General features: G+C 39.1%; 4 protein-coding genes across 5 annotated transcripts; 2 read left to right on the top strand and 2 right to left on the bottom strand.

Annotated features, from left to right (window-relative positions):
- The first annotated feature begins 4,531 nt into the window (after positions 1-4,531).
- LOC121984594 (galactinol--sucrose galactosyltransferase-like) lies at positions 4,532-7,243 on the top strand. The gene is made up of 4 exons (XM_042537598.1): positions 4,532-5,761; positions 5,845-6,022; positions 6,100-6,467; positions 6,543-7,243. The coding sequence occupies exons 1-4, from the start codon at positions 4,547-4,549 to the stop codon at positions 7,113-7,115; spliced, it is 2,334 nt and encodes a 777-aa protein (XP_042393532.1). The 5' UTR covers positions 4,532-4,546; the 3' UTR covers positions 7,116-7,243.
- A 13-nt stretch (positions 7,244-7,256) lies between these two features.
- LOC121984595 (Golgi apparatus membrane protein-like protein ECHIDNA) lies at positions 7,257-12,608 on the bottom strand. Its single transcript, XM_042537599.1, has 6 exons — positions 12,489-12,608; positions 12,115-12,171; positions 11,830-12,033; positions 11,665-11,724; positions 10,150-10,276; positions 7,257-7,504 (listed from the first exon to the last, which is right to left on the bottom strand). Exons 1-6 carry the CDS (start codon positions 12,501-12,503, stop codon positions 7,416-7,418), a joined length of 552 nt encoding a protein of 183 aa, XP_042393533.1. The 5' UTR covers positions 12,504-12,608; the 3' UTR covers positions 7,257-7,415.
- Positions 12,609-13,703: 1,095 nt separating this feature from the next.
- LOC121984593 (proteasome subunit alpha type-1-like) lies at positions 13,704-20,520 on the top strand. 2 transcript variants are annotated; one of them, XM_042537597.1, is made up of 5 exons: positions 13,708-14,296; positions 14,733-14,958; positions 16,229-16,302; positions 16,787-17,997; positions 19,907-20,520. In XM_042537597.1, exons 4-5 carry the CDS (start codon positions 17,647-17,649, stop codon positions 20,342-20,344), a joined length of 789 nt encoding a protein of 262 aa, XP_042393531.1. In that variant the 5' UTR covers positions 13,708-14,296; positions 14,733-14,958; positions 16,229-16,302; positions 16,787-17,646; the 3' UTR covers positions 20,345-20,520. The 2 variants fall into 2 exon arrangements, with proteins under 2 accessions (XP_042393530.1, XP_042393531.1); XM_042537596.1 differs by lacking the exon at positions 19,907-20,520 and having other exon boundaries at positions 13,704-14,296; positions 16,787-17,268.
- A 228-nt stretch (positions 20,521-20,748) lies between these two features.
- LOC121984592 (probable pinoresinol-lariciresinol reductase 3) lies at positions 20,749-23,972 on the bottom strand. The gene is made up of 5 exons (XM_042537595.1): positions 23,731-23,972; positions 22,414-22,548; positions 21,452-21,689; positions 21,116-21,319; positions 20,749-21,047 (listed from the first exon to the last, which is right to left on the bottom strand). The coding sequence occupies exons 1-5, from the start codon at positions 23,959-23,961 to the stop codon at positions 20,872-20,874; spliced, it is 984 nt and encodes a 327-aa protein (XP_042393529.1). The 5' UTR covers positions 23,962-23,972; the 3' UTR covers positions 20,749-20,871.
- Between the last annotated feature and the right edge of the window lie 3,017 nt (positions 23,973-26,989).

The following is a 26,989-nucleotide window of genomic DNA, read 5'->3' as shown; positions in this document are numbered from 1 at the left end:
TTTTGATGTGATCAAAGAGGGAGATAAGTAAAAGTTCAGGGAGATTAAGGGGAGTTGGGATTTTTTAAATTTTAAATTTTAAATTTTGCAACTAATTTGTTTGAATTTATTGTAACTTTATACTTATACATTCATCATGTTATTATGCTATGTTCTTTTTTAAAACCCTAACTTGAACTTGGGTTGATACACATCAAAAAGGGAGAGATTGTTGGCACCCAGTGATAGTTTTGATGTGATCAACTAAGTTATGTTAGGTCCTGTGTATTTGATCACTGTGTCTAAGTGTCTAGGAGCTTAAGAACACAAAAAGTTGAGTGGAAGGCGCAGCTAGCGAGAAGGATGAGACAGGAAGAGAGTCGATGAACCTGGTGTATCCGAGGGACAAGGTGTTGCAGAAGAGTACACCGGTAGACGAGAAGGACGTGGGCGGTGGTCCGAAAGATGAGAAGCCAGAGAAGAAGACTGCTCGAGGAGAAGGACGAAAATGAGTTCGGGTGAGCCCTATTCCATTTGGCCGAAATCAGTCAAGCGAGCGGAGCAGCGGAAGAGCCAAAGGAGAAGATTCGGAGCTTGGTAATAGTTATTGAAGGCGCCTTCAAGTGGATTGAAGGCGCCCTCACGCCTTTCTGGTGGAAGGCGCCATCAACCCTTCATGGAAGGTGCCTTCAATCACTTGAAGGCGCCTTCGACTGGGCAAAAACTACCATTGGCGAAGAATAAAGTTTTATCCTTTCTTGCTTTGCTGGAAGCACCTTCCAGCTTGTTGGAGGCGCCTTCCAGCCCCAGATAAGATTTTTCAGGGGCTATAAAAAGACCCCTGGACCTAGTAATTAATGATTAACTCTTGTATTCATTTCCTATCAACTGTCTGAGCATTCAACGAGTGTAAGAGGCTTCTCTGTCTTCATCGAAGGAGACTTTTAAGAGATTTTCATTTGTCTTGGATTAACAACCACCTAGGTTGTAACAAAATAAATCTTGTGTCTCTTATTTTATTTTGTAGTATTTTAATTTAATTTTTATAATTATACTATTGCTAATAATCTGAGTTGAAAGAACGAAAAAGGCATTTTGTTTTATAGGCAATTCACCTCATATTGCCGGCCCAACTACGCTAACACTTACTCCTCTTGTTGTTGTTGTGGTTGGATAAAGGGGAAAAAGAGTTGTTTGTAAAGGGTTGCTCACTGGAAAAAATAAAAGGAAGACCGTCACTTTTGAGAAAAATAGAAAAGAGAAGATAGGGATGAAGAAACAAAAGAGGAGATCTTTAATTTCTCCGTTAGCAATCTCAACTAGCTTCGGTGAACTTGGCCACGACATAAAAAAATCAAGACAAAACAAGACTATTCTTATGATGCCAATGAAACCCTAGAAAATAGGGGAAGACGAAGAAGATGTGAGGGCTGCCCTTGTTGCTAGAAGAGGGCAGTAGTTGATGCTACATTTCTTGCTTGCTGGAGAAGGGAAAAGAGAAGAAAAGAGAGCTCTTATGCTTGAGAAAAGGAGAGGAAAAAACTACAAGTTTACTATTGTTGAAGAAGAGAATGAAAAGAAGTAAATGAGAAAGAAGAGGAAAGGAAAAATAAAAGAGAGGGATGGGTGAAGGCATGGCGGTGGCGTATGACACAACGAGAGTTGCTACGTTCATAGGGATAAAGGGGAGAAAAAATAGGAAAGAGAAGGTTTTCTCAAAAATATTCTAATTCATTTTAAATCTTAAATTTGGTTTGACATAACTTGGATAAATCAATCCCGATTTGAATCAACATAATTCTTATCTCCACGCCTACCTATTGGATTTAGTTTGAACACAATCCAATTTTAATTTAGCACTCTCACTTCGTGTTCTACAATTTAATTCATCTATTTATTATTATATATTTTATTTTTAAAATTCAATACTTAACATTCAAAGTCATGATATTTCCTCATAAAAGTGGTACCAACGGTAGCTTAGGTTGAGGGATTTCTAAATATACTATTAGTTTTAATTTTTTGACGATGAATGGTGGTGAGTTGATCGGACAAAGTGGCAGTGAGGGTTTGAGACTATTTTAAGGAAGAAATTGAGAGTGATACTCATTTAACTAGATAACCCTAAATCACAACCATCTCATGTGAAACTTATTGGTGATTGCACTTGTCATTTCATTTTGACAAGTATGATTCCAACACCACTAAAGCAAGATTATGCTCATTCAATGAAGAAATTGTTGGATCGAGTCACACGTGAGAGGGGGGTGAATCATGTGGTTTTGGAAAACTTATCTTTTCTTTTTTAAAAAAACTAAGATCAAAATATACAGTGAAAAACTAAGTTAGATAGCAAAGCAGAAAAGACACACAAGAAAGTATGCAAACACAGTTGGTTTACTTGGTTTGGAGCCTGCGATGACTCCTACTCCAAGACCCAGATCCCGTGGATCTATCGATGGGTAATCCACTAAATGCCTCTTCCGGTACCCTCGGAAGAGGTTATCTAATACAAGATGAAAGTAGGACAACGTAACAACTTACACTTCCTTTTTGCAAGTATGACAGGTAAACACTAAATAAAAAATTCGTTACCAACACTTTAGAAGATAGGAATCTGAACAGGCTAGTGTGTTGGTGTTGGTCTGCCGACAGCAGTTGGATATCGCAGGGTAGTAGTAGTAGCAGATCATAGTCGAAGCAGCAGAAGAATCGTAGAAGCTCAGTCTCAAGTTCTATTTTTTTCGTGTCTTCGAAGTGCTAGTTGAGGCCCTTATATAGCTAAGTTAGACCTGATCCAGATCCAAATATCTCGAGATCAAGGTTTGACTTGATGCTGATCGATCGATCGATTCAGCTGTTTGGTCGACCATTCCTGCCTGATTGGATCCATCTTCCCGTCTAGTTCAATTTCGGATGAGTCTTCGTTCAGTCGATCGATCCCTCCGTCCGGTCGACCGATCCCGCTATCGCTACCTTATCTTGTCTAATCCAATCAATTTGGCCTGATCTCGATCACCGCATATCCACTGTTCGATCGACCAATCTTGAGGTTAGGTCGACCGATCCCTTGGTCGAGCCTCAGTCGCAAGCTAATTTGATCTCCGAGGTTCGGTCGACTGATCCGGACGTTCGGTCGATCGATCTCGGTAAAATTATAACCTACGCAAATATTAGTTTTCCTGCAAAACAGAGTTTGACTAACAAATAATAAAACATGTAAAGATAAGTTTTGACAGCCTTCGAACTGTCCTGTCCTGACTTTGAGTTTCGCTGAAACTCTAGGTCAGACCGACGCCTACTGTTCCCTCTTCAGGGAGCGTGTCCTCACCTAGTCACTCTTCTCTAGTGACCTACCTTTACTTACCAATTTGTTATTGGTTGACTAGTCTCTTGACCGACCAGGTCTTCATGCTAGTTGTCAGGTCTCGCTGACTCAACTGAGCTTCTACCGGTTGTCCGGTCCCACGGACCCAACTAAACTTCCTGCCAATATTCCGTTGGCTCATTGACCTATTTGATCTTCACACCAGCTATCCGGTCCCACGGACCTAGCTGAATTTCAGCCTGGTGTCTAGTCTTCCAGACTTATCAATTCCTGCACACTCGATAAAATAATTAAATCACAAAACACTTAAATTAACTCATTTATCATTTATTAAAATCTGAATTAGATCGTCAATACAAACTGCACCAACATAAATCATATCCCAGAGTTCAAGTCCCATTAAGAATAAATATTATGAAGTTTATATCTACTAAATTAGTCTTTTAAGTATAGTTGTGTTTCAAATTTATCTAATAAACAAATTAAGAAAGAAAGTCATCTACCTGTAAGATTAATGGGATAAAATCTGAACAATTGTATTATTAAAAAACACACACTCAAAGAAACCACATCAAAACTTTGACACATGAGCTAGAACATAGACATTCATGTCTTTATCATCTACAAATACAAGAAAATACATCGATATAAAAGTCACCATAATCAAACTATTTTTATTTTTATTTTATTCTTTCTCTCCCCTCTATATTTTAATATTTAAAATATTTTCCTATATTCTACATTAATAACTTGACAAAAACTATTCTAAAATTACATATTTCCAATACTAAATTATGAATACTCATGTCCTTTTAATTTTAATTTTCCATTTTTTATAAGTAATAATTTATAGAGAGAAAAAAATCTTATAGACATATAATTCATGATACTATTTTTATTTTTATGGGTCATGTGTCTATTCCTAAAATTTTTTTCTAAGATTTTTTTCTCTCTATTTATTATTTTTTTCTATTTTTTATTAAGTGTTAATTAATTATTACTTGATTTGCCAATCCCAGTTTCGTGGGTTTTTTTTTTCACGAATCTTAATTTATTTGGAAAATAAAGGTAGATTCCTTATATTTTTGTGGTTTAAAGATGGCAACAAATATTTCCAATTTCATACAAATATAATAATTTTATGATCACTGTCTCTTTCCTAACAAGCTCCTTGATCCGCTTCTATAAGTAGGCCATGTGTCTCCGGACAGGCTTACCATCAACCTACAGATCGCTGCAATGGCCCCCAATTTGAGCAAGTTGAGTTCCGCCGCCTCCGCCGGTGAAGTCCTCGTCGCCGACGAGACTCAGCAGGCCTCTGCTTTCGGCCTCAGGGGGCGCAACCTCGCCGTGCACGGCCACGCTTTCCTCCATGACGTCCCTGCTAACGTCACCCTCGCACCGGCCTCCGGCGGCGGCGGTGGCTGCTTCGTTGGCTTCTCCAGCGACACCGCCAAGAGCCGCCACGTGGTGCCGCTGGGCCGCCTACTCGGCATTCGCTTCATGAGCATCTTCCGGTTCAAGGTGTGGTGGACCACCCAGTGGACCGGCTGCCGCGGCCGCGACGTGGAGAACGAGACCCAGTTCCTGCTGCTCGACCGCGGCGGCGCCGGACGCCCCTACGTCCTCCTCCTCCCGCTCGTCGATGGCGCCTTTCGCGCCTGCCTCCAGCCCGGCGAGGCCGACGACTTCGTGGACGCCTGCGTCGAGAGCGGCTCCTCCCGGGTGCGTGGCTCCGATTTCCGGAGCTGCCTTTACCTCCACGCCGGCGACGACCCCTTCGCGCTCGTCAAGGACGCGATGCGGGTCGTCCGCTCCCACTTGGGCACCTTCAAGCTGCTCGAGGAGAAGACGCCGCCGGCGGTCGTGGACAAGTTCGGGTGGTGCACGTGGGACGCGTTCTACCTCAAAGTCAACCCCGAGGGCGTGTGGGACGGCGTCAAGCGCCTCGCCGACGGCGGATCCCCGCCGGGTTTCGTTCTCATCGACGACGGATGGCAGTCCATCGCGCACGACGAGGACTCCACCGACCAAGAAGCCATGAACCGCACCTCCGCCGGCGAGCAGATGCCCTGCCGCCTCGTCAAGTTCCAAGAGAACCACAAGTTCCGCGACTACAAGAGCAAGAAGAAGCAGAGCGCCGCCGGCATGGGGGCCTTCGTGGGGGACCTCAAGGCGGAATTCTCCACATTGGAGCACGTCTACGTGTGGCACGCGCTCTGCGGATACTGGGGCGGGCTGAGGCCGGCGACGGCGGGGCTGCCACCGGCGGAGGTCCTGAAGCCCAAACTCTCCCCAGGGTTGCAGATGACCATGGAGGACCTCGCGGTCGACAAGATCGTCAACAACGGAGTCGGACTCGTGCCACCGGATAGAGCCGGCGAGCTCTACGAAGGCCTCCACGCCTACCTCGCCTCCGCCGGCATCGACGGCGTTAAGGTCGACGTCATTCACGTAAGTGAAAAAAAACCCCAATCAACGATCGCCGGCGTTAATTTCTTCCTGCATATAATCGAGCAATTACTCGTATTTTCTAGTTGTTGGAAATGATCTGCGAGGATTTCGGAGGTCGAGTGGAGTTGGCGAAAGCCTACTACAAAGCTCTGACGGACTCCGTCAAGAAGAACTTCGCCGGTAACGGGGTGATCGCCAGCATGGAGCACTGCAACGATTTCATGTTCTTGGCCACCGACGCTATCTGCCTCGGCCGCGTCGGTTTGTGTCAAAAACTTGTAAATTCTGCCCGTAAATATCGAAATAGATCATGAACTTTGAGTTCGATTTCGTTGCAGGGGACGATTTCTGGTGCACGGATCCGTCTGGCGATCCGAACGGGGCGTTCTGGCTTCAGGGGTGCCACATGGTGCACTGCGCCTACAACAGCCTGTGGATGGGCAACTTTATACATCCCGACTGGGACATGTTCCAGTCGACTCACCCCTGTGCTGCCTTCCACGCCGCCTCCCGTGCCATCTCCGGCGGCCCCATCTACGTCAGCGACTCCGTCGGCCGCCACAACTTCGACCTCCTCAAATCGCTGGCTCTCCCTGATGGCACCATCCTCCGCTGCGATCATTACGCCCTCCCCACCCGTGACTGCCTCTTCCTCAACCCACTCCACGACGCCCGGACCGTCCTCAAGATCTGGAACTTAAACAAGGTGAGAACGAAACAGAGCAGAAAAACAGAGATAGAGAATTAAGGACTGACGTAGCTGGTTGCCGTTGGTTTCCAGATCACCGGAGTTCTCGGAGTCTTCAATTGCCAAGGCGGAGGATGGAGCCGCGAAGACCGGAGGAACAAGAGCGCTTCCCACTGCTCCCGCACCTTGACGGCGACCGCCACCGTGATGGACATCGAGTGGCACAACGGTAGCCGGCCGTTCCCGCTCGGAGAAGCCCAGCTGTTCGCAGTCTTCCTCTCCCGAGCAAGAAAGGTCGAGCTACGAAAACCAGAAGAGAAGATCGAGATCACGCTCGACCCCTTCGACTACGAGCTCCTCACCGTGTCTCCAGTGAAGACACTGTCGTCATCGACGATGTCGGAGGCGGTGCAATTCGCTCCGATCGGGCTGGTGAACATGCTGAACTCCGGCGGCGCTGTGCAGTCATTGGAGACGAGGCTGTTCGAGGTGGCGATCGAGGTGAAGGGAGCGGGAGAGATGAGGGCCTTCTCGTCGGCGGCGCCGCTCGGGTGCCGGATTAACGGAGAGAAAACGGAATTCACCTACGCGGAAGGGATGGTAGCGCTGCATGTCCCGTGGCCGGGTTCTTCCTCTAAGCTGACGCTCGTCGAGTATTCATTCTAAGAATTCTTCAAGGCATGCAAATAATAATTATATACGCTGATAAATAAAAACACTTTGTCTTTCTTCGTATCGATCGCGTTCTGATAAAATTAACTAATTAAACAGCTATTGAAGTATGTAGTCCTTCTCAGCCATTTTGAATATTATGTAATTTTTTTTATGTAATGAATTTTATAGATGGAGGAAACGGTGATCCAAACAAATTTCGTACACAGCTTAATGGAAAACTTTGCGAGGATAAAATTGCTTCCTAAGGCAAACATGTAACTCTGACATGTCCAATATCTACCTTTATGTTGTTCAGACGACACTAAATGCGGATTGTAACGACGAGGTGAAGTGGGATGCAATGGTCTGACTGGCAAATTGTTGAATCTGCTTCTTGGCATCTGGAAACAGAAAACAAGAATATGGGAAGTATGAGGTTACAAGATGAGCATAAAAATTGATTCTATGTTACATTCATTCAAGACCTACAAACACCAAGAAATTACAAGAAGTATCACTGATAGAGTTTGACCAAAATATATCTATTTAGATTATCTTTGCTAGGATGCAACTAGCTCTATTTACTTGTAGGGAGCACTAAGCAAGTTTCATTACTAGTTCCATCTCTAGCTATTGCTTTTGAATTTTATATTTGAGATTTTTCAATAATAAAGGAGAAAGAGGCAACCCAATCATAACCGATGTTAAAATGATTTAACTTGCTAGTAATTCTCGGGTGAGATATAGGCATGCTGTTGGGAGGTTGACCAATTTACAAGGCATCCAGCTGCATTTATATCTTCCCCAAAAAAAAAAGAGCCCATAACAACTGAAACAATTACATTTTCCATACTTGGCTTGACATAGAACAATGATGTCAGTAGAGATGAAATAGATCACAGTTACCTAGAACGGCATCATCCCATGTGCAAAACAAATCTAATGTAGGGATTAGTTGCCACTAATCAGGTGTGAGATAAAATGTCTGATTGATCCCTTGACACAATCCATTCCAATGAATTAGCTTATTTCTAGGTTTTTCAGGGATTAACATAGTTGATCCCTCTAAAGCTGATTCACTTCAGAAAATCACAGTTCCAAACATCTAGGAGGATACTAGTAACTTTGTTAGTTTGGCACAGACAGATAATTTTTCCTTTTCTTTTCTGGGAATGAGAATGTCCTATATTCAGTGCTCTCTTATAAGAACTTCACAGATGATCGATGAAGTGCTCCAAAAAAGAAGTTCTTATCTGTATGCTAGAATCGTTGAGATAGGCTAACAGGTCTGAATCCTCCTGTGTTTGCCACAATATACTAATGTAAAATTATTGATTCAAGAACAGTCAAGACTCACCTGACACGGTTAAAGATCATGAGTTTAAAAAATAAAGATATCTATATTGGTATGAAGCATTTTGGATAGAACCTAAAAAAAAATCCATGAGGGTTTAAGTCCAAAGTGGATAATATCATATTATTGTAAAGATATTTGAATTCTTTTGGCTCTAACAAGTGATATCTGAGTCATAGTCCAGATGAAGCCATATGGGTAGAATAGTCTCCTTGAACGAAGGAGGTGGGGCTCCCGAGGGGTGAACTCTAAGCGAAAAGTCCAAACAGGTCAATGGTGACGGGGTGTGGCGGAAATCCAGGGGAGTTAACTCTAGGTGGTGAAAAGTCCAAGCAGGTCAAGAAAGACCGGATGCTTAGTAGAAATCCTGAGAGATTGAACCCTAGATGGTGAAAAAGTCTTAGAAGGCTGAAGCAGGTGAAGAGTGACCAGATGTTTAGGGGAGGCTCAGACCATAAAAATAATGGTGGTCATTTGTTTAAGGGGAGAATTATTAAGAATACAATCAAAGTGGGGAATTGTTAAGAATACAATCAAAGTCTCACGTTGAAAATACATGAAAAATATCACAGGTTTAAAAATTGAAGATGTCTTTATTGATATGAGACCTTTTGGGAGAGCCCAAAAATAAATTGGGCTTAGGCCCAAAAGTGAACAATATCTAAAAATAAATTGGGCTCAGGCCCAAAAGTGAACAATATCTACCATATGTGAATTCTTTTTGTCCTAACAAGAGTTGATAGTTTTATCTCCTATAAAACTCCATTATGCATTTATCAAGGCCAAGAGTTTCATACTTACAAGACTTTGGTTGCTCAATAATTCCCAAAGGAAAAGAAATGAAGTCATCTATAGGTTTCCAAAGTAAATGGCACACAGATTACAAATGGTTCACCCTGAGTCAGGATTATATATTCCATAGAATTTGGTGAAGCAAATCAATCCTTAAATCTTGAAAGTACTTGAAGTTTATGATGCAAATTGCATGCTAAGGAAGATTCATAAAACATTACAAGATAATGAAAAATTCCAATTAGAAGGTCAATGATGTCATTTAGGAGGTATCCAACCAGATGCACTTTGAATAGTCTTTTCCTTTTGATTTGAGGCATAGGGATAACTTGGTACCTTGAAGTTTGAATTAGGGCTCAGAAGTAGTCATAACAGTTTACTATTTCATATTTTATAATAAACTTAAGCTGAGACTTGGTTTTAGATATCTAATATTTATTGCTTTCTTAGTCCGCAAGCTTACTTCAAAATGAAGAAACCTGGCCAACAAGTTAGAGTCCCCACATAGAGAGAGTTGTATTAGACTTGTCTTCTTAAGAATTGATGGATGATTTCACACTTCTCTTTCTAGTCGGTGTAATCCTTATCTCTCTTTCCCTTAAGTGTGTTTACTCAGAAAAAGTGTGATTGTCTAGATCCTATGTGTTCTCTCCTTATATTTACTATGATTATCCACCTTTAATTGGTTCTGGTTCTCTAAATTAAGCGTGTGTTGTACAGAACCTGCATCATGTAAACCAATGAAATGATTAAGCAATTCAAGGATTCAAAAGGACTCATCATGCACCTCATGAAACAATACATAGATATTTAGTGATATTGGCAGAATTTTTTTTATTTATGAAACGACAAAATGGTAGAAAAAACAAGTGACCAAAAAGAACCAAATGAGATGTGCACCTTTCCGACATTTAGTGAAGCCAACAATATTTGCAATGCTGAGGGTCAAGCAAACTCCTATTACAAGGAGATAATCTGCTTGAAATCTTAGAAGTGAGAATATTGCTAGAAAAATCCATGCAACAGCCTGCATTACAAAAGAATTTGTCATAAGAGTAATGACAATGCAACATGGCAATGTAAAGGTATTTCTAACACAAAATAAATGCTGGGTCATAAAGACCAACAAAAGGTTCAGTATTAGTAAAAAGTTCTATAATAAATTAAAAGATCATTTCCCTTATTGCAAAAGTAGAAATAATATAGTAGGAAACATTAGTAGGCATAAAAGAATAAATAATGAACATATACACACATGAAGCATAAAAAAAATCAGCTTGAGGGAAAATGCTTATCATTATTTATTTATGTTTATCAGGTTCATTTTCAATATTCTAATGTACCTTGAAAAAACATAAATTTTTGGAATAAAAATTCAAATAAAGGAAATGCTTATCATTATTTGTTTGTATTTATAGGGAATGCTTCTACATTGTCCTAATATCCCTAAGAACCTGCAAATTATGTCTCTCTTCAAGTTTAAATCTTCAAAATTCCACCACACTCTTTTCAGACATATGAAAGACGTAGCTGATGAAAGTGGGTGTTAAAGGCCCAACAGATGAATGAAATGTTGCTTGCCTCTCTCACCTCCAGTGAAAGTCGGGCTTATATATGGTGACATAATTGCAAAATGCAGATAACTCAAACATTATTCTCAAAATATTAGTTGAATGGGGTTTGGATTGGTGGACATATCATTTCCTAGTCATTACTTGTTCTCTAAATATGACAATGAAGAGAGTGATTGTGAAAACTAATGTTCATTGGAAATATGATCAACGCTGAATCCTCACAGTTAGAACACTTTCCTCGTGTCATATGAATTAAGTTGATTACAAAGTATAATTGTGTTAAAGTTTCTCTTTGCTGAACTAATACATTGGCATTTGGAGCTTTTGAAACTTAATCTCACAACAAATTCAATACAAGTGCAATTATCCTTTTTGTTGTAGACCATCAAATAACTACTCCTTTACACTCCCAGCATATTTCCAAATTTAAGAGACTTCTTCTCTTCTGATATGCTTCCCTTTAAATATGGATCAAACTAAACATAAAAAAAAGATTTGAACAACTATTTGTAGCTGCTCGAAGGTGCCCGCTAGAGCAGCTGGTAAAGACCTTAAGATGTTGTTGATCTTAGGTTCGAGAACCACCTTCCTCAAAAGATTTAGGGGATGGAAGCTTAAGGGTCTCCATATATAGCTTTCTAAGAAAAAAAAGAAACTATATGTAGATGCTCATGAAAATTCTAACATTTTCATCTAATACATTGTCCTCCAATAAACCTGTCATTGCATAGTGCTAGTGGCACTTGCATATATGCAATCATAGCTATGTTTTCTAGACCAAATTTGATCATAACGCTTAAAAATCATACACATATATAGGTAGAATGATTAGAAGGCTTACCGTGAGATAAAGGGTCCACCAAAAGAGCCAAGAATCCTTCTTGTTCATCCGTGCAAGAGACTGAAAATACAAAAGAACCAGAAATCAAATAAATGAGGATTTACAAAACGTCAGATCAATTAATCACACAAACAACTCCCAAGCTAGATATAGAATGTAAAATACCTCCTGATCCAAGCACTCGAATTTCCAAATGCTCTCTCCTTCCTCATTGATCTCATTCCACCACCTCAGCCCGACCAAAATCCTCCCACTGACATTCTTGACGACCCAGAAATCTAGTGCCGCAAGGAAAACAGTTACCACAAAAATGATAACAAAACTGTCGATGAAGAGCGCCGACAGAATGTAGAACGCCAGCGCTGCACCCTATCGAGAAGTGAGAGCAAAACATTAGAACTGGTATCCAGAATGAAAAAAAGGGGCATACTGGATGCTGAAGAGACACACCTTGAAGAGAACATGGAACAAGCACGTCTTAGGGTTGGCATAATTCTCGACTGCGGGCTACAAGAAAAATAAATATATCAACAATTTGATGACATGAACCCAAATACATGCCAACTCCCATGAGAAATTAAATCTAGATCTAACGTTTGCCACTCCAACTACCGCAAAGATCCACATTTCCTGATTAATTCGATATCAAAGAAAACTTTCGCATACGTTCGAGGATTAATAGAACACAGAAAAGAAGAAATCAGTAAATCTGATAGAAAGCATCGATTGGAACAAATGGGGCAAAGCCACTCGGGGAAGAAGATAGGAATCGATGAGCTAAATCCGAGGAGAAACAGAGATACAGAAGCGCGATAGGGTTGTACCTGAATCGGATCCATCCGGAGAGAGGGAAATTATCTCAGTCCCGGCGATCGAATCGCATGCGAGAAGAAGACTCTGCACTTTCTGCAGTTACCCTCTGCCCCGCGACGAATTAAGAAAATAACTTAATTAAAAATAAATTAATTAATTAATTAAAGAATAACAGTAAATTAAAGAAAATCTCTAAATAAAATTTAATTAAGTTTTATTTGTTTCGAACTCTCATATTATTAATTAATTATCTCCTATATTTTTTAAATATAAAAAAATAAAAATAATTATATATTTTTTAAAATTCAACACATTAAATTAAAATTGAGTATATTTTCTATCAAATTGAGTATAATTTTTTTTCTCACTTAATATAATTCCTTCTAAATTCAGCACTATTTATCTAGTATATTTTTTATTCAATTGAGCACTAGTTAAAGAGAATCTAGTATATTTTTCATCCAATTGAAGTGGAAAAAAAAGTCGTACTCAATTTGATGAAAAATATATTAGATTCTAATGTAATGGGATGAATTTAAGAGGAATTATATATATTTTTGGACTTTTTATATCGAAAAAAAATATGAGAGACAGTTAGATAAATTAGTATCTATTATGTTTGGTTAGAGAGTGAAAAATTGAGCATGATTTTTTTCTTTTTTAATATAATTACTCTTAAATTTAGTATCATTTAAAAAAAATTTAATATATTTTCTATTCAATTAAGTACTATTTAAAATTTTTTTGGACATTTTAAGTTAAAAAGTATAATAAATTATTAGATAAATTAATATCTATTATATTTAATTAAGAAATGAAAATAAAGTTTTTTAACAATAAAGACTACATGTAAAATTTTATTTGTGATTGAACTGCATGCAAATTCTGTGTTAAAATATGATTTTATTTGGGCTAAAAGCATCTTTTATTTATCATTAAAAAATATAAAAATATATAAAAAAATATTTTAAAATACTTTTATTCAAATATAATTATAACAAAATTAATTCAATTTAATTAAAAATATTTTAATATATTATAATATTTATAACTATAGTCATTATAAATTACATGTTGTAGCGCATGTAATAAATATGATAATAAATAAAAAAAATATTTTTTATTTTAAAATATTTTATTTTGAGAAAGTATTTCCATCGACCGTCCTTTTAGGTTAGATCCATCTAATTTATGGGGATTAAATAAAAATTTTATTAAATACCCCTCAATCTCGTTAGATTTGTTCGCCCCCTGAATTACCCGATTAACCGATCGAATCCACCAACTGGATCTGATTTGGTAAGAGATTCGACCACCGGAGTGGCGGAGCGAGGACCACCTCCTGAAATTGTTCACGTTAATTGTGGACAAGAGCGATTGATTGATGCTGGGATCGATCGGAAAGCTGCTGCTCCAACCCTACTTCAGCAGCATCCAAGCGCACGATGTCCGTATGCACTTCTAATTATTCCCTTCTTCCTCCTCGGCTATGCTCCTCTCGACGCAGTTCACGCCCGCCTCAAGATGCTGCCGTCGTCGCTCCTACCCGCCTCTGAAACCCTCCGCCCGTCTCCACCCTAAAAATCCCATCTTGGCCCCTCTGCGGCCGCCAAAGCTCCATCTTGGGGAAAATCCAACGGCGTGGGGGTACCGAGGCGTCGCCATGACCGAGTTGACTCGTTTCGGGGCTTTAGGGCGAGGTAAGGGAATGGAGGAGGATGGTGGAACGGGGGAGGCACAGGCGATTCTTGAGCGGGAGGCGCCGGATTTGGCTCGGCGGTTCTCATGGAGGGACGTCGAACCGTTCATCAATAAGATGGTTAGTTCTATTCTGGCTTTCCTACACTGGTTCTGTACCATGTTTGAAGCTTTCTTTGCTGTAATTGTTTTTTTTTTCTCTCAATAGCCTGATAATTCTAGATTTTGATTAGATAAACTAACGACCCTCAAGTCAAGATTGTTTCTCCAATCAAGGAAACGTATGCTGCTTTCTGAAGAGATTTAACAGCATCAGCTTGTCGCTTCTAAACTTGTGTGAAGCTTTAGTTTATACAAGTGATCCACTGTTTGTGGTGTACAACTTAGACTTGTTTTCTTTTTTTTCTTTGCCAAAGTTAATGGTTCATCATGCAGTGAATTGAGTTAATTCTGAACAATGGATTGGATTATTTAAATTTTATATTTCTCATTACTATGTTCAGATTTGACATCTCACAAGGGTTATGTTTTGTTTTGTGCTTTCTCTATAATTCCAGACTAAGTGGATAGTGTCTGGTCTCTTTGGCCTTCTCATTCTTTGGAAACATGACGCGGAGAGCATGTGGGTCGCGATGGGGTCAGTCCTAAATTCAATGCTTTCAATTTATTTGAAGAGGATATTGAACCATGAAAGACCTGTTGCTGGTCTAAGATCAGATCCCGGAATGCCATCTTCACATGCACAATCCATCTTCTACATAGACGTCACTGTTATTCTTCTAAGTAAGCCTTTCTTCTTGGTTGATTTTTTCGCTTCACTAAACTATCCAGATGTTGCACATATTTGCAATTTGTATGTGTAAATGAAGATGCATTAAACTAGTAACATTGTACATACATCATGGCTAAAATGAAGAGAACTTATATCTTGTATAAAACATATGGTCCCCTAGATTTCTTCTTTTCCTTATCAATTGTCCCCTCACTGTTAATGAGATAGGAGAGGAATGAAAACCTGCTCGTGCATTTTGCACGTGATCCTTTTTGTTGGGATTTGGCGAGTGAATTTGGTATTTCCTTGTTTACGGAGCTGAGTTGCTCAGACCATACCTTGATGATGATTCAAGAGTTCAGTTTCTGCAGTACAAAAAAAAAATGAAGACTTTTAAGAATGTGCAAACCACTGACTCTGATCCTTCTGGATCAGGACAATAGCAATTGAGTCTACTAAAATTGTTTGTTGGATAATGTTATTTCTAGTTTGTTGTTCAAATTGACAATGTTATTAATTTATTTAAATCTCAGATTGTTTAGTTCTAGACTGGAGTTCTGTGGGGTGGAAACAGATGGAATCAATTCTGAATTATTCGCATTCTTCTCACTCTACCTTTAGTCACTCTAGGTGCACGAAGTGAGGCCTTACCACAAAGCACCATGGTGTTCACCAATCTACATCCATTTGATGGGAGGTTGCTCGAGGAGTGTGGCCACGGTGCTGTAGAGGAGCACGCCAAGCTTCTTGGCTGGTAGGGAAGAAAGAGAACAATGAGGAAGAGGCGTGAGAAGCAGACTTGGTGAATGAATAGGGGAGAGGGCTTTTTGGGAACTTTGAATTCCTTCTCCTATTCCTGTCAAAACTAATTAGATGCTTAGCACATTTCCAGGTTTTTATTTCTGCGTTAATCCCTTAACAACGAGGGGGCATATTGATAGGAAATGCATCCCATAATTTTATTAATTGCATAACCTTGTCGTGGAAGTTTAGTAACCTACATAATAGTGTCGGCAGTTCAATTAATCTAGAGTTTGTAACTAGGGGCATACTAATTACTGTGACAAGTGATCACCTATTTTTAGTTTTGTCTTATTTTAATCGTGAATGCAATACAATGAAGAGTAATGGCTATTTCCACAAACAATGGATTTTATGTCGCTGAAGTCAGTTTCATCAGTTTATACAATTAGCAATCTCTTTTACTTCAGAACCTTTGTAACTGTCCATGAAATGTATGTTTAGAAATTAATATCAGTTTTTGGTTATCTTTTGATGCAGTGTTCCACTCAATCGGATTAAACCCATATACTGTGACTGTCGGGAGTATTGCCTTATTTATCGGCTCCTATCTTGTAAGGAAATCACTAACATCTTTGCTTACATATTATATGTGCGGTGAGCAATTTATGTGCAAGAACTAGCCTTGTACAAATATTATTTCACTCTTTGCAACTAGTATATACTGAAACTTTCGCTATTTCTTGCCTCAACATTTGCTACTACTTTACATAGCGAGGAACAATGATGTTATTTCGTTACCAACCGGCTTAATTCTTAGAAGAATGATAAAGTTATTAGACACAGGAAAGCTGTGAAAAGAATTAGATTGCTGAAAAAAGTTTGAAAAGAATTCTTCATGAAAACTAAAAAGGGGCAGAAGTTGACAAATAGTTTTTCTTTCTTGAAAGTGCTCATCTTATTCCTTTCGGTACTATACATGTGTGTTCAATCTCTTGCTGCTCAAAAGGATAGCTTGCACAACATTTTTGACATTCCACCTGTCCCTTTTTACTTTGCTTGCCATTTAATGGTTCGGAAAACTGTCTGTTCCTGCAGGCATGGCTTCGGGTATCACAGAAGCTCCACACGTCGAGCCAAGTTCTCGTAGGCGCTCTAGTGGGAACCACGTTTGCAATTGTCTGGTTTGAGTTGTGGAATTCTTTCGTATTAGAAGCCTTTAGTTCTCACCTGTGGGTTCAGATTCTGGTGATCATGGGGTCGCTAGCTTTCTGTTTCGGTTTCGTGATCTATGTGATTCGCTATTGGCTCAGAGACGAGTCATAGTCGACACAGAGCGAATATCTGGTAGAACAGGTTGTTCCGCGGTGTGTAAGGCAAGGCTGGATCACCATGCTCGACATTCGTATGCAATGTTACGAAGCAGAAGCTACATACTTTATATTGGATCTTAGCATTTCTATTGTTTTTCATGACATATTGCATGAAACTAGGATGGCATCCAACACTAAAGCAATTTATAATGTTATTCTGTCAATTATGTAGATTGAAATTTTTAAAAAGGAATTAATTGTATGTCATGATTCATTCGAGTAGTGAAAATAGTTTGTTGCAAGTCTATAACAGACTCTTCGCTACTATTTTGTTTTGGTACGGCTTTTGTACATTAGTTTAGAATATATTTGAAATTTGGAGGAGCTCAATAAAAATAATATCAAATTTTGGTGGCTGAAGTGTAATTGACTCTTGAAGTGTGTACGATTCGGTGGGCCGAGGCGATTTGAACTTCTTTTCTAGGCAATGGATGCATAATGGGCCGGCCCGGTTCGAGCGAGTCTCTCTTGGGGAGGAAGCCAGTAAAACCCGATTTGATGGACCGATGCCTGGAAAGCACGACGGCAAGCTATTTCAGTCTCCGGAAGCAGAGGACGGCACCGACGACGAAGTAGAGTTCGGTGATGTTCAGGAACCAGTACGATACCGATGTCACGACCTGGAGCCCCGCGGGGCGGCTGTTCCAGGTCGAGTACGCCATGGAGGCCGTCAAGCAGGGTGCGGCGGCTGTCGGCCTCCGATCCACCTCCCACGTCGTCCTCGCCACCGTCAATAAGGCCGCCTCCGATCTCTCCTCGCACCAGCGGAAGGTCTTCAAAATCGATGACCACATCGGCGTCGCCATCGCCGGACTCACTGCCGACGGGCGTGTCCTTTCCCGATACCTCCGCAACGAGTGCATCAACCACGCGTTCGTCTATGAATCCCCTCTCCCCGTGTCGCGACTCGTTGTCCGCCTCGCCGACAAGGCCCAGGTGCGTTCGCTTGTTGTTGATCTGCTTCTACAACACAATTAGTTTCTGAATCTAACTCTATTCTATGCTACCAACTTCTTTGAAATTATGAAGATATTTATTGTCCCTGTTGCAATTAGGATCTGGCTATCATGATTGAGTGAAAGTGGGAAGTAAAGAATTTATTTCCTCGATTTGGTGGTAGCTTATACTAATCTCTCATACGCCTGTGAAGTTGATCATTATTCTGGCAACAGTTTCTATGCCAGTATATATGGATCACTGGATCTGAAGAGCCAAGATAAAATGGAGCTTGTGCTCATCCACATTCCTCCGATGATTTTTGGACTAAATTTAACCATTTCTTTTGCTAAATAAACAACAATCTGCTGCTAATGTTTACCAAAATTGTTGCATTGCATGGTCATTATTAGAGATGATGTTCGGGTTTCATTCAATGGTCTCTTGATTTACAATACCATAGCACTATTTCCAGTACCTCAGTTCATATATTCGTTGAGAATGTTAATTTACAACCATCTGATGCTACCGTAGACTCACACTGTGTTATTTTTTTATTTAATCCATTTAAAACTCTTCCCTTTTGATCTGAAGCTTTTTATCCTCTAGTATTTTGCATATGTATCAATTAGTCATCTGCCATTTTAGTAATGTGGGATTCTTAATTGACATTATCATTTGATAGTGTGTTCCTTTTGTTTATTCCTTGGAATTTTCTCCATTTCTTTATCTGCTTGCCTTGATTCCCGGTTTAGTTAGTATTGTTTGGGTTATAAGTACCCAAGAATTCAAGCTTCAAAGTAACATTGTTCAAATGTTTTAGGCCTTAAGATGGATTAGTGCTAAAAATGGTCCATTTTTAAGGATTTGTCAATGGACTTGCATGTCTTATGTTCTTTTTTCACACAATTTATTTTGTTCTTCATTAGACAGCATAAAAAAAAGGATGCGCCCATGAAGAAACTTGGCGAAGTTGCTGAGAAAATAAGAGTTAGGCATTTGTTAATTTATTTTAGTCTGGCTTCATGTTTTTTCTAATTTCATATTTCACTAATTTTTTGAATTATATTTCACTTTGATTATTTTGACTCCATTTTCCCTCCCTCTTTATAGACTTCATTCTATGTCCATCATGCATGATTTCTTATTGAGACTAAGCCTACTCTTTATACCTTAACCTCATTATGCAACCCACAAGGGTGTCATAATGTTCACTTTGGCTTATTGAAGGTGTATCTAAGCTGTGATAAGCCACAAAGCATTCTAATGGTAACCTTTGTCTGAATATACTTCATTTAATGCTTTCAAGTGGAAATAATTACAACTACTATTCCACCAAAATAATTTGTTGATTGCTGGAATAAATTGTAAACCAGACTTGCAATACGGAATCAGTTGCCCTTTTCATTCTAGATAAGCACCTTGACATATCAATCATCAACTGATGGAGGAGTTACATAATTTACTTTTTTTTCTCTATTTTTAAAATAGGAAATTAGGGATAAAATCAGGATACTAGGAGAAGGTTCGCCATGTATATAAAAAAAAATAGAAGATTGTCATTAATTTTTTCATGTTGAGCCTTTTGATAGACCTTCATACCTTGATAACGTGCAGTAAACTTATACCTTCTTGATTGTGGATTCTTTAGATTTTTAACCCAAGAACTTGGTCAAAGTCAAACCACCTTTAAAGGACCTTACTAACTGAGCTAGTTGGCACCCTTGGACTCAACAATGTTTAATCTTATGGGGATGGATATCTAGGAATTTTATAGTTGGTGCATTGTAGCATATGCTTGTTGATCTACTAAACAATTTTTCTTATCAACATAAATACCAACTTCGATACCCTGCAAAAATTGACTTAATAGTTTCTATGTGCATCATGCTCTTGATGTCACCAACAGGTCTGCACACAGCGATCTTGGAAAAGGCCCTTCGGGGTTGGTCTGCTTGTTGCTGGATTAGACGAAACTGGAGCTCACCTCTACTACAACTGCCCCAGTGGAAGCTACTTTGAGTACCAGGCATTTGCAATTGGATCCCGCTCCCAAGCTGCTAAAACATTCCTGGAACGTAGGTTCGAGTCTTTCAACACCTATTCCCGCGATGAACTGATCAAAGATGCAATTTTCGCCATCAAGGAGACGCTACAGGGAGACAAGCTGACCAGTTCAATCTGTACAGTCGCAATTGTTGGACAAGACGAGGCATTTCACATGATTGATCAGAAGGTAATCGAAGAAATAATTAATTCTATGGAGATTAAAGAAGATGCTCCTGCAGATCAGGCTCCCTTGCAAGAGGAGGACAAGGGCTCGGAAGAAGCTCCAATGGATATATGATCGAGATAGATTAGGATTAGATTACTGCGTGGGCATTCCTCATCCATGGATCCTTTTGTGATGCCTAATGTCCAACAATATCTACGATCTTGTTTGACATAAAAACTGGCTGTTTATTTGTCGGAATCTTTAATTTAAAACAGTTTCTTAAAGTTTATGAAATCAATCTTCATCCATCTCTAGATGAGTGTCTATTAAATGGGGTCACATTCAGCTTGTCCAGATTTAGCTCTCTCTCATGCCCTAACTAAACACCTGTATCATAATCCCTCACTCGCTAGACTTCCAGATTGCGTATAATATACAAGAAATATATCGGAGTATTAAGTAAGAATTTAAGTCTGTAGAGGAACCTCTATTTACTATAGACAATAATCAAATAGGAGAAAAATGTCGATAAAAGATCAAAAGATTGCTCTTAAACAAGATATTGAAAATTGATACATACATAGTCAATAGGTCTACCAGCAATCAGAAAGAATGATGATTTCAAAGTATAGAGAGCATGAGAATCGCAAATGAATTACTTAATCTGTTTTATCCAAGAGGGTACTCAGATATTCGTCGACGGTTTTGCATCTCACGTGTGGATATAGCTTGCTCCCATCCAAGCCAGATGAGTTGATGCCGAAGTAAGTATGATCGCCTTTCACAAAAGCGGAATATATGAAGATCATTTCCATGTTGCTCGGGTACGGGATCTCTGAGATTTGAAGCATGTTACACTAGGAAAATGAGGAGCCAAAGAGAAGTACAAATGAATATTTATACCATGAATACTTCTAAGAAGTTGCTCCTCAGTTATATAAACTTTTTCGAGCTTCTTTCCAATTTTAACCTCCCAAATCTCGACCAGCTCGTTCAGTGAATAGACATTGCCTTGCGGTCGTAGATATACTACCTTATTTAAAGTCCTTGTGTCATCTATCGCACAAATTGTGAATGTAGCAACATCTTTCTCATCAACAAAAACAGCTGCAAAGAGGAAATGACAGTCAGAGAAACTAACATATCAACACTAAACTTGAGCTGAAGTAAACGACACATTGCAGAAATAATATTATGAAATTTTTCAATACGACCTGACTTTGATGTATGGCAACTAACCTTTAATGTTTCCTTCTCCAAAAATGTGTACTTTGTCTCTTGGAGGAGCCTTTAGACCTGGCTGTACAAGCGATGGAAGCAAATACCTCTGGAAGAAGTTACAACAAATATAGGTGTGAGGAAGATTTTCTTTCTCTATGCAACGTCGAATTTCAGCTTTCTTCTCGTAAAAATCATAATCCATCCCGAGAATATGAACCTTGTCAGGGTCAGCACCAAATTCACAAGGGATAAACCTCTGTGCAGAAATTGAAGTGAAGGTCAATGATAAAATTACCTAAATCATTTTATTCACACGCTGAACATAATTCCTAATGCCATAATATCGAGACAAAGGGTGTGCTAGCTAGCTCATTAAAAGGTCAAAGGAGGAAAGTACTAGAGCGTGGAGAATATCACAAGTTGTATCGAGATATCTTGAAAATGACTCGGTTGACACACAAATATATATGACTCTATTTAATGTTTCATAGGAATAAATGATCTCTTTCTTCTTTCCTCGTCCTAAAGAGAAATCCATAAGAACAAAAAGCTAACAATTTACACAAAAATATGTAGTATTATGATTAGGAGTTTCAATAAGCTGTATCCAATTATATGAAAAAAAAAAGTAGTTCCAACAACCGCTAATAATTTTCCTCCAAGTTTGTGCACTACTTGAATCTACAAATGTTTTTCCAAAACATAGGAAATATGATCACCTTCTCCATAGACGTAACAACTGATGAAGTATTCCATATTTCATTTTTTGCATCAATCACAAATAAATATAACCTTAAAAGAAGCACTGTTCAATTTTCATCCCGAATCCATATAATCATTGCAGAATTAAATCAAGTTTCCCTAAACCTTTGGAAAATACAATCCACTAATTTAACCCCTCGTTAATGAGAATTCTTTCAAGAAAAATATTCAAGGTGACACTCAACCAAAAAACAAATCCATTTGAATCTAATAATTACCTTGATGCATCTTGCTTCTTTTATAACCTGAATTAGAAGCCTTTGTTGAAGAACTTCACTTGATGGCACTGCACATATAATCACATCGACTTGCTTGACAGCTTCAATAAGACTTGTGTAGTCTTGTAAAGAACCCTAAGTCGAGCCGTGAAATTCAGACAAACTGAAATATATCTAAATTTGCAAACAAAGTTATTCTAAATACGCGATTGAAGACATTAGGTCAGAGTTTAATATATCGGATTTAAGTTCACCAGAAACTGTCCTGATTTGATCTATTATCAAATTAGCATGGAAAATTCCCTAAAGTATGCACATCTTCCGACTTTTGAACCCTATATTATGTTGAAGCTTTAAACTAGTTCATTTTGAAAAGGAAACAAAAAATACCAATGGATTCATGAGAGTGAGAAGTATACCAAAATGTATTTTGAGATGAAATGAGTCAAAAAGGAGTTGTTGGCCAAAACTCTTGATGATCCAATCTATGCCATTTTAGCTAGAATACCATACTAAAGGTTTCCCAGGAGTCCCAAGTGATTTTCAAGTATTTTTGAGTTGAAACACACCATCAAGGAGTTTTGATTTGCCAAGAAATCGCTTGATGGCACAAAACAAACAATTTTTTACCAAAAAGGGAGGTCAAAGGCATGTTATGACTTTTGAATGGAGTGCTCAAGAACTTTTAGTTGAAAAGAGCATCGTTTCAACTAAAAAACAGCTCTTTCCAACTCCAAAACACAACCACTCCATCCTAGATTAGCAGGAGGGTGTGGTAAATTTTTCTAGTCAAGATGATATGTTTTTGGACTGTTAACTATTTTTTGGCAAGCTAAAACTTCTTGATGGCTTATTTCAAATCAAAAACACATGAATACTTCATCTGGGATTCCTGGGCAGCCTTCAGTAAGACAGTCCAGCCAAAAAGACATTCTTTGAGCAATTTGACTAAAACTCGTTGATGGCACAAGTAAACAAAATAAAAAACAGTGGATGTGCCTCTCAATCCACCATTCACTAGTATAATTATTCTCCAAAATGATTAGCTCGTCGAACTAGAGATATTTTAGATGTATGAAGAGAGAAATTGCATGATTTGGCCATTTCGACAGCCAGAAGTTGAAGGAAATCAACACAATTAAAGGTTGCTTTGTTCTTCACACAGGAATCAATGTTGCACTGCAATGTGATTTACCATCATTCACTGTCTCAAATATCTAGAAGGGACGATCACCGCAAAAGAAAAAAAGCACAACTTTACGCTTGCACAGAATCGAATCAAAGCGAGAGAGAGGGGAGAAGATGGTCAGGAGCGACCTTGAGAACAGTGACGCCGCTGTTGGCGAAGGATTGGAGGAGGAGAGATCGTTCGGCGCGGGGAGAGGCGATCTCTCGCACGAGGACGAAGGTGGGGTGACCCGCGGCGAGGCTCGCCTTCACCAGATGCTGTCCTAACCTCCCGGTTGCCCCAATTACCAACACTTTGCTGTTGGTGATCTGAGGTCGAGTCTTCTCTTCCGCATCCTCCCGGGCCGATACCATCGCCATGGCTCGCTGGGACGAGCAGGCTTGTTGGTTGCTACTCGAAAAATTTATAGGTTTCACTGTACAAAAATTTTGTACAAAGATCTGAACCTTTTCCTAGCTACCATGTGTTCTTTTAAATTAAATTTTGGATCGCCTGTGGAACTTAACACGTTTGATCCAAAACTTAATCTATTTGTTCTTTTAGGTTTTTGACTTGGATCTCCTGCGGAACTTAACACGTTCGACCCAAGTCTCCTTAAATTATTTATTCCATTAAATATTAATTTCCATAATTGGTTCCCAGTACTGACGTGGCGAGCCACATGACCTTCTTGGATATGGGAGCAACCACCACCGACTAGACAAAACCTTTTATAGAAATCTAATATTTAATTTCCTAAAATAACTTTAGGTTAACCAAAGAGAACAATCAAATCACAAGGAAAAGAAAAAACAAAAGAACACAATATCGAAAAACATATTCGAAATTCTAGAACGTAACCCTCTTGTATTTGGTATTATTTCCATAAATAACTAGCATGATGCGGAAAAGGAAAAACTACTAGTTATACCTTTTAGAAAGACCTCTTGATCTTCTACCGTATTCCTCTTCTAACCTCGGACGTTGTGTGGGCAACGATCTACCAAGATGAGAAACCACCAACCACCTTCTTCTCCTCCAAGCAAGGTTCGGCCACAAAGGAAAAACTTTACCAAGGAGGAAAACCAAAATACTAACCAAGCTCCAAGAGATGCTAGCTTCCTCTCCTTCTTCTTCTTCTTCTCCTAGTAGTATCCGGCCACCACAAGAGCTCCAAGGGAATAGAGATGTTCGGCCACCACAAGAAGAAGAGAGGGAAAGGGTGTTGGCCGGCCACACCAAAGAATAAGAGAGGGAGAGAAATAATAAGGGTTGTCTCATGAAGGCACCCTCACCCCTTCTTTTATATTCCTTGGCCTAGGCAAATTAGGAAATTTAATTACAATAAAATTTCCTCAATTTCCTTGACATGATTTAATTTAGAAAAATAAAATAAATTTTCCAAATCAAACTTGATGGCGGCCACATCATTGGAGAACAAATTGGACAAGTTTTAATCAACAATTAAAACTTCCTAATTTGTTTCGGAAATTTTAAAAATAAAATTTCTCTTTAAAATCTCTTCATGGTTGATAAAGGAAATTTCTATAATTTTAATTTTATCAACATGTGAATAATTTTAAAGAGAAAATAAAACATATCTCCAATCTACAAATAAGGAAAGAGATCTAATCTCTTTCTTTAATCTTTTGTAGATCTTTTACAAGAGAGATATTTTATTTTAATTCTCTTTAAATTATATCTTCCACATAATAATAAAAATTAAAATTAAATTTCTTTTTAATTTAATTTGGCCCTACTAGCTTGGGTTCAAGCTAGGCCAGCCGGCCTACCCTAGCTTGTTCCCAAGCTAGCTTGACTGGTATAGAAGGTGGGTATAGGTGGGTATAGAACTCTATAAATAAGAGGCTACGATAGGGATGAGAGGAGGAATTGGTTTTGGTCTCCGATAAAATTAAGCATCCGTGTTGCCCGAACACATGACTTAATTTTATCAATGATAATTCATTCCACTAGAGAACTATCATTGAACTACCGCGATCCCAAATTACATTTTGGGCTCCTTCTTATTATGAGCATGTTAGTCTCCTGTGTTTAAGATATCGAATGTCCACTAATTAAGTGAGTTCTTGACAACTCATTTAATTAATATCTAGGTCAAAGTAGTACCACTCAACCTTATCGTCATGTCGGACTAAGTCCACTGCGAGGTTTAACATGACAATCCTTATGAGCTCCTCTTGGGGACATTATCAACCTAGTATCTCTAGGACAGTTTCCTTCTATAATCAACAACACACACTATAAGTGATACAATTTCCCAACTTATCGGGTTTATTGATTCATCGAACTAAATCTCACCCATTGATAAATTAAAGAAATAAATATCAAACATATGTGCTTGTTATTATATTAGGATTAAGCACACACTTCCATAATCGAGGTCTTTGTTCCTTTATAAAGTCGGTATAAAAGCGACCTCTAATGGTCCTACTCAATACACTCACGAGTGTACTAGTGTAATTATATAGTCGAGATAAACTAATACTTAATTACACTACGACCTTCAATGGTTTGTTCCTTTCCATTTTAGTCGTGAGCTTTTGTTTATAATTTATAAGGATAACATCATTTTACGTATGTGACACCACATACTATGTTATCTACAATATAAATTAAATGAACAACTACAACAAATGTAGACAATTTGACGAATGTGATTCTATATTCATAATCAATGTTTACAAGCTTAGGCTTTCGGTATACACTCAACAATCTCCCACTTATACTAATGACTAAGTTGCCATATCTTCTACCATACATCGATTCTCATTCCCTCCACATGCCGATCAGAATGTAGGAAGGGCCTTAGTGAAAGGATCGCCGGGTTATCCGCTGATGCGATCTTGGCGATGACAACTTCTCCTCGCTTCACAATATCTCGTATCGGTGGTACTTGCGCTCTATATGTTTACTTGCCTTATGAGCTCGTGGTTCCTTCGAGTTTCGCCGCTATTATCACAATAAATTGTGATGATTTTGGGCAAACCAGGAATCACATCTAAGTCCATTAGAAAGTTCTGAGCCATACTGCTTCTTTAGTTGCCTCGAGGCTGCTACATACTCGACTTCCATGGTTGAGTCAAAGCGCATTTATGCTTAACACTCCTCCATGAAATGGCTCCACCTCTAAAGTAAACACATAGCCTGATGTACTATTATCCCTATCGATTGGAAATCTGAATCAGTGTAACCCACGGGAGCAAATCGTCCTTGATAAACTAGCGTATAATCTCTAGTCCTTCTCGGTACTTTAATATATGCTTTACATGATCCAATGTCCTTGTCGAGGTTACTTTGATATCTTGACCATGCCCCAAAACATATATCGGTCTCGTAGCATTGCATACATTAGGCTTCCTGCAGCATAAGGAACTGCTTTCATGT

Source organism: Zingiber officinale, chromosome 5B (assembly GCF_018446385.1).
Source record: "Zingiber officinale cultivar Zhangliang chromosome 5B, Zo_v1.1, whole genome shotgun sequence".
NCBI lineage: Eukaryota > Viridiplantae > Streptophyta > Magnoliopsida > Zingiberales > Zingiberaceae > Zingiber > Zingiber officinale.
Note: the sequence above shows the minus strand (reverse complement) of the source record. Positions and strands in the feature narration are given on the sequence as shown.

Bases quoted from the DNA above. Each gene is read 5' to 3' on its own strand.
- LOC121984594 (XM_042537598.1), top strand. From the start codon at position 4,547: ATGGCCCCCAATTTGAGCAAGTTGAGTTCCGCCGCCTCCGCCGGTGAA. The intron at 5,762-5,844 runs GTAAGTGAAAAA...CGTATTTTCTAG, and splicing joins TTAAGGTCGACGTCATTCAC to TTGTTGGAAATGATCTGCGA. The intron at 6,023-6,099 runs GTTTGTGTCAAA...ATTTCGTTGCAG, and splicing joins TATCTGCCTCGGCCGCGTCG to GGGACGATTTCTGGTGCACG.
- LOC121984595 (XM_042537599.1), bottom strand. The intron at 12,034-12,114 runs GTGTGTCTCTTC...ACTTCTCGATAG, and splicing joins TGTTCCATGTTCTCTTCAAG to GGTGCAGCGCTGGCGTTCTA. The intron at 11,725-11,829 runs GTATTTTACATT...TTGTATTTTCAG, and splicing joins TCGAGTGCTTGGATCAGGAG to TCTCTTGCACGGATGAACAA.
- LOC121984593 (XM_042537596.1), top strand. From the start codon at position 13,967: ATGCTCCTCTCGACGCAGTTCACGCCCGCCTCAAGATGCTGCCGTCGT. The intron at 14,297-14,732 runs GTTAGTTCTATT...CTATAATTCCAG, and splicing joins AACCGTTCATCAATAAGATG to ACTAAGTGGATAGTGTCTGG. The intron at 14,959-16,228 runs GTAAGCCTTTCT...CTTTTGATGCAG, and splicing joins CGTCACTGTTATTCTTCTAA to TGTTCCACTCAATCGGATTA.
- LOC121984592 (XM_042537595.1), bottom strand. From the start codon at position 23,961: ATGGCGATGGTATCGGCCCGGGAGGATGCGGAAGAGAAGACTCGACCT. The intron at 21,690-22,413 runs GTAATTATTAGA...ATTTCTGCACAG, and splicing joins AAGAAGCAAGATGCATCAAG to AGGTTTATCCCTTGTGAATT. The intron at 21,048-21,115 runs GTATAAATATTC...TTCAAATCTCAG, and splicing joins ACTTCTTAGAAGTATTCATG to AGATCCCGTACCCGAGCAAC.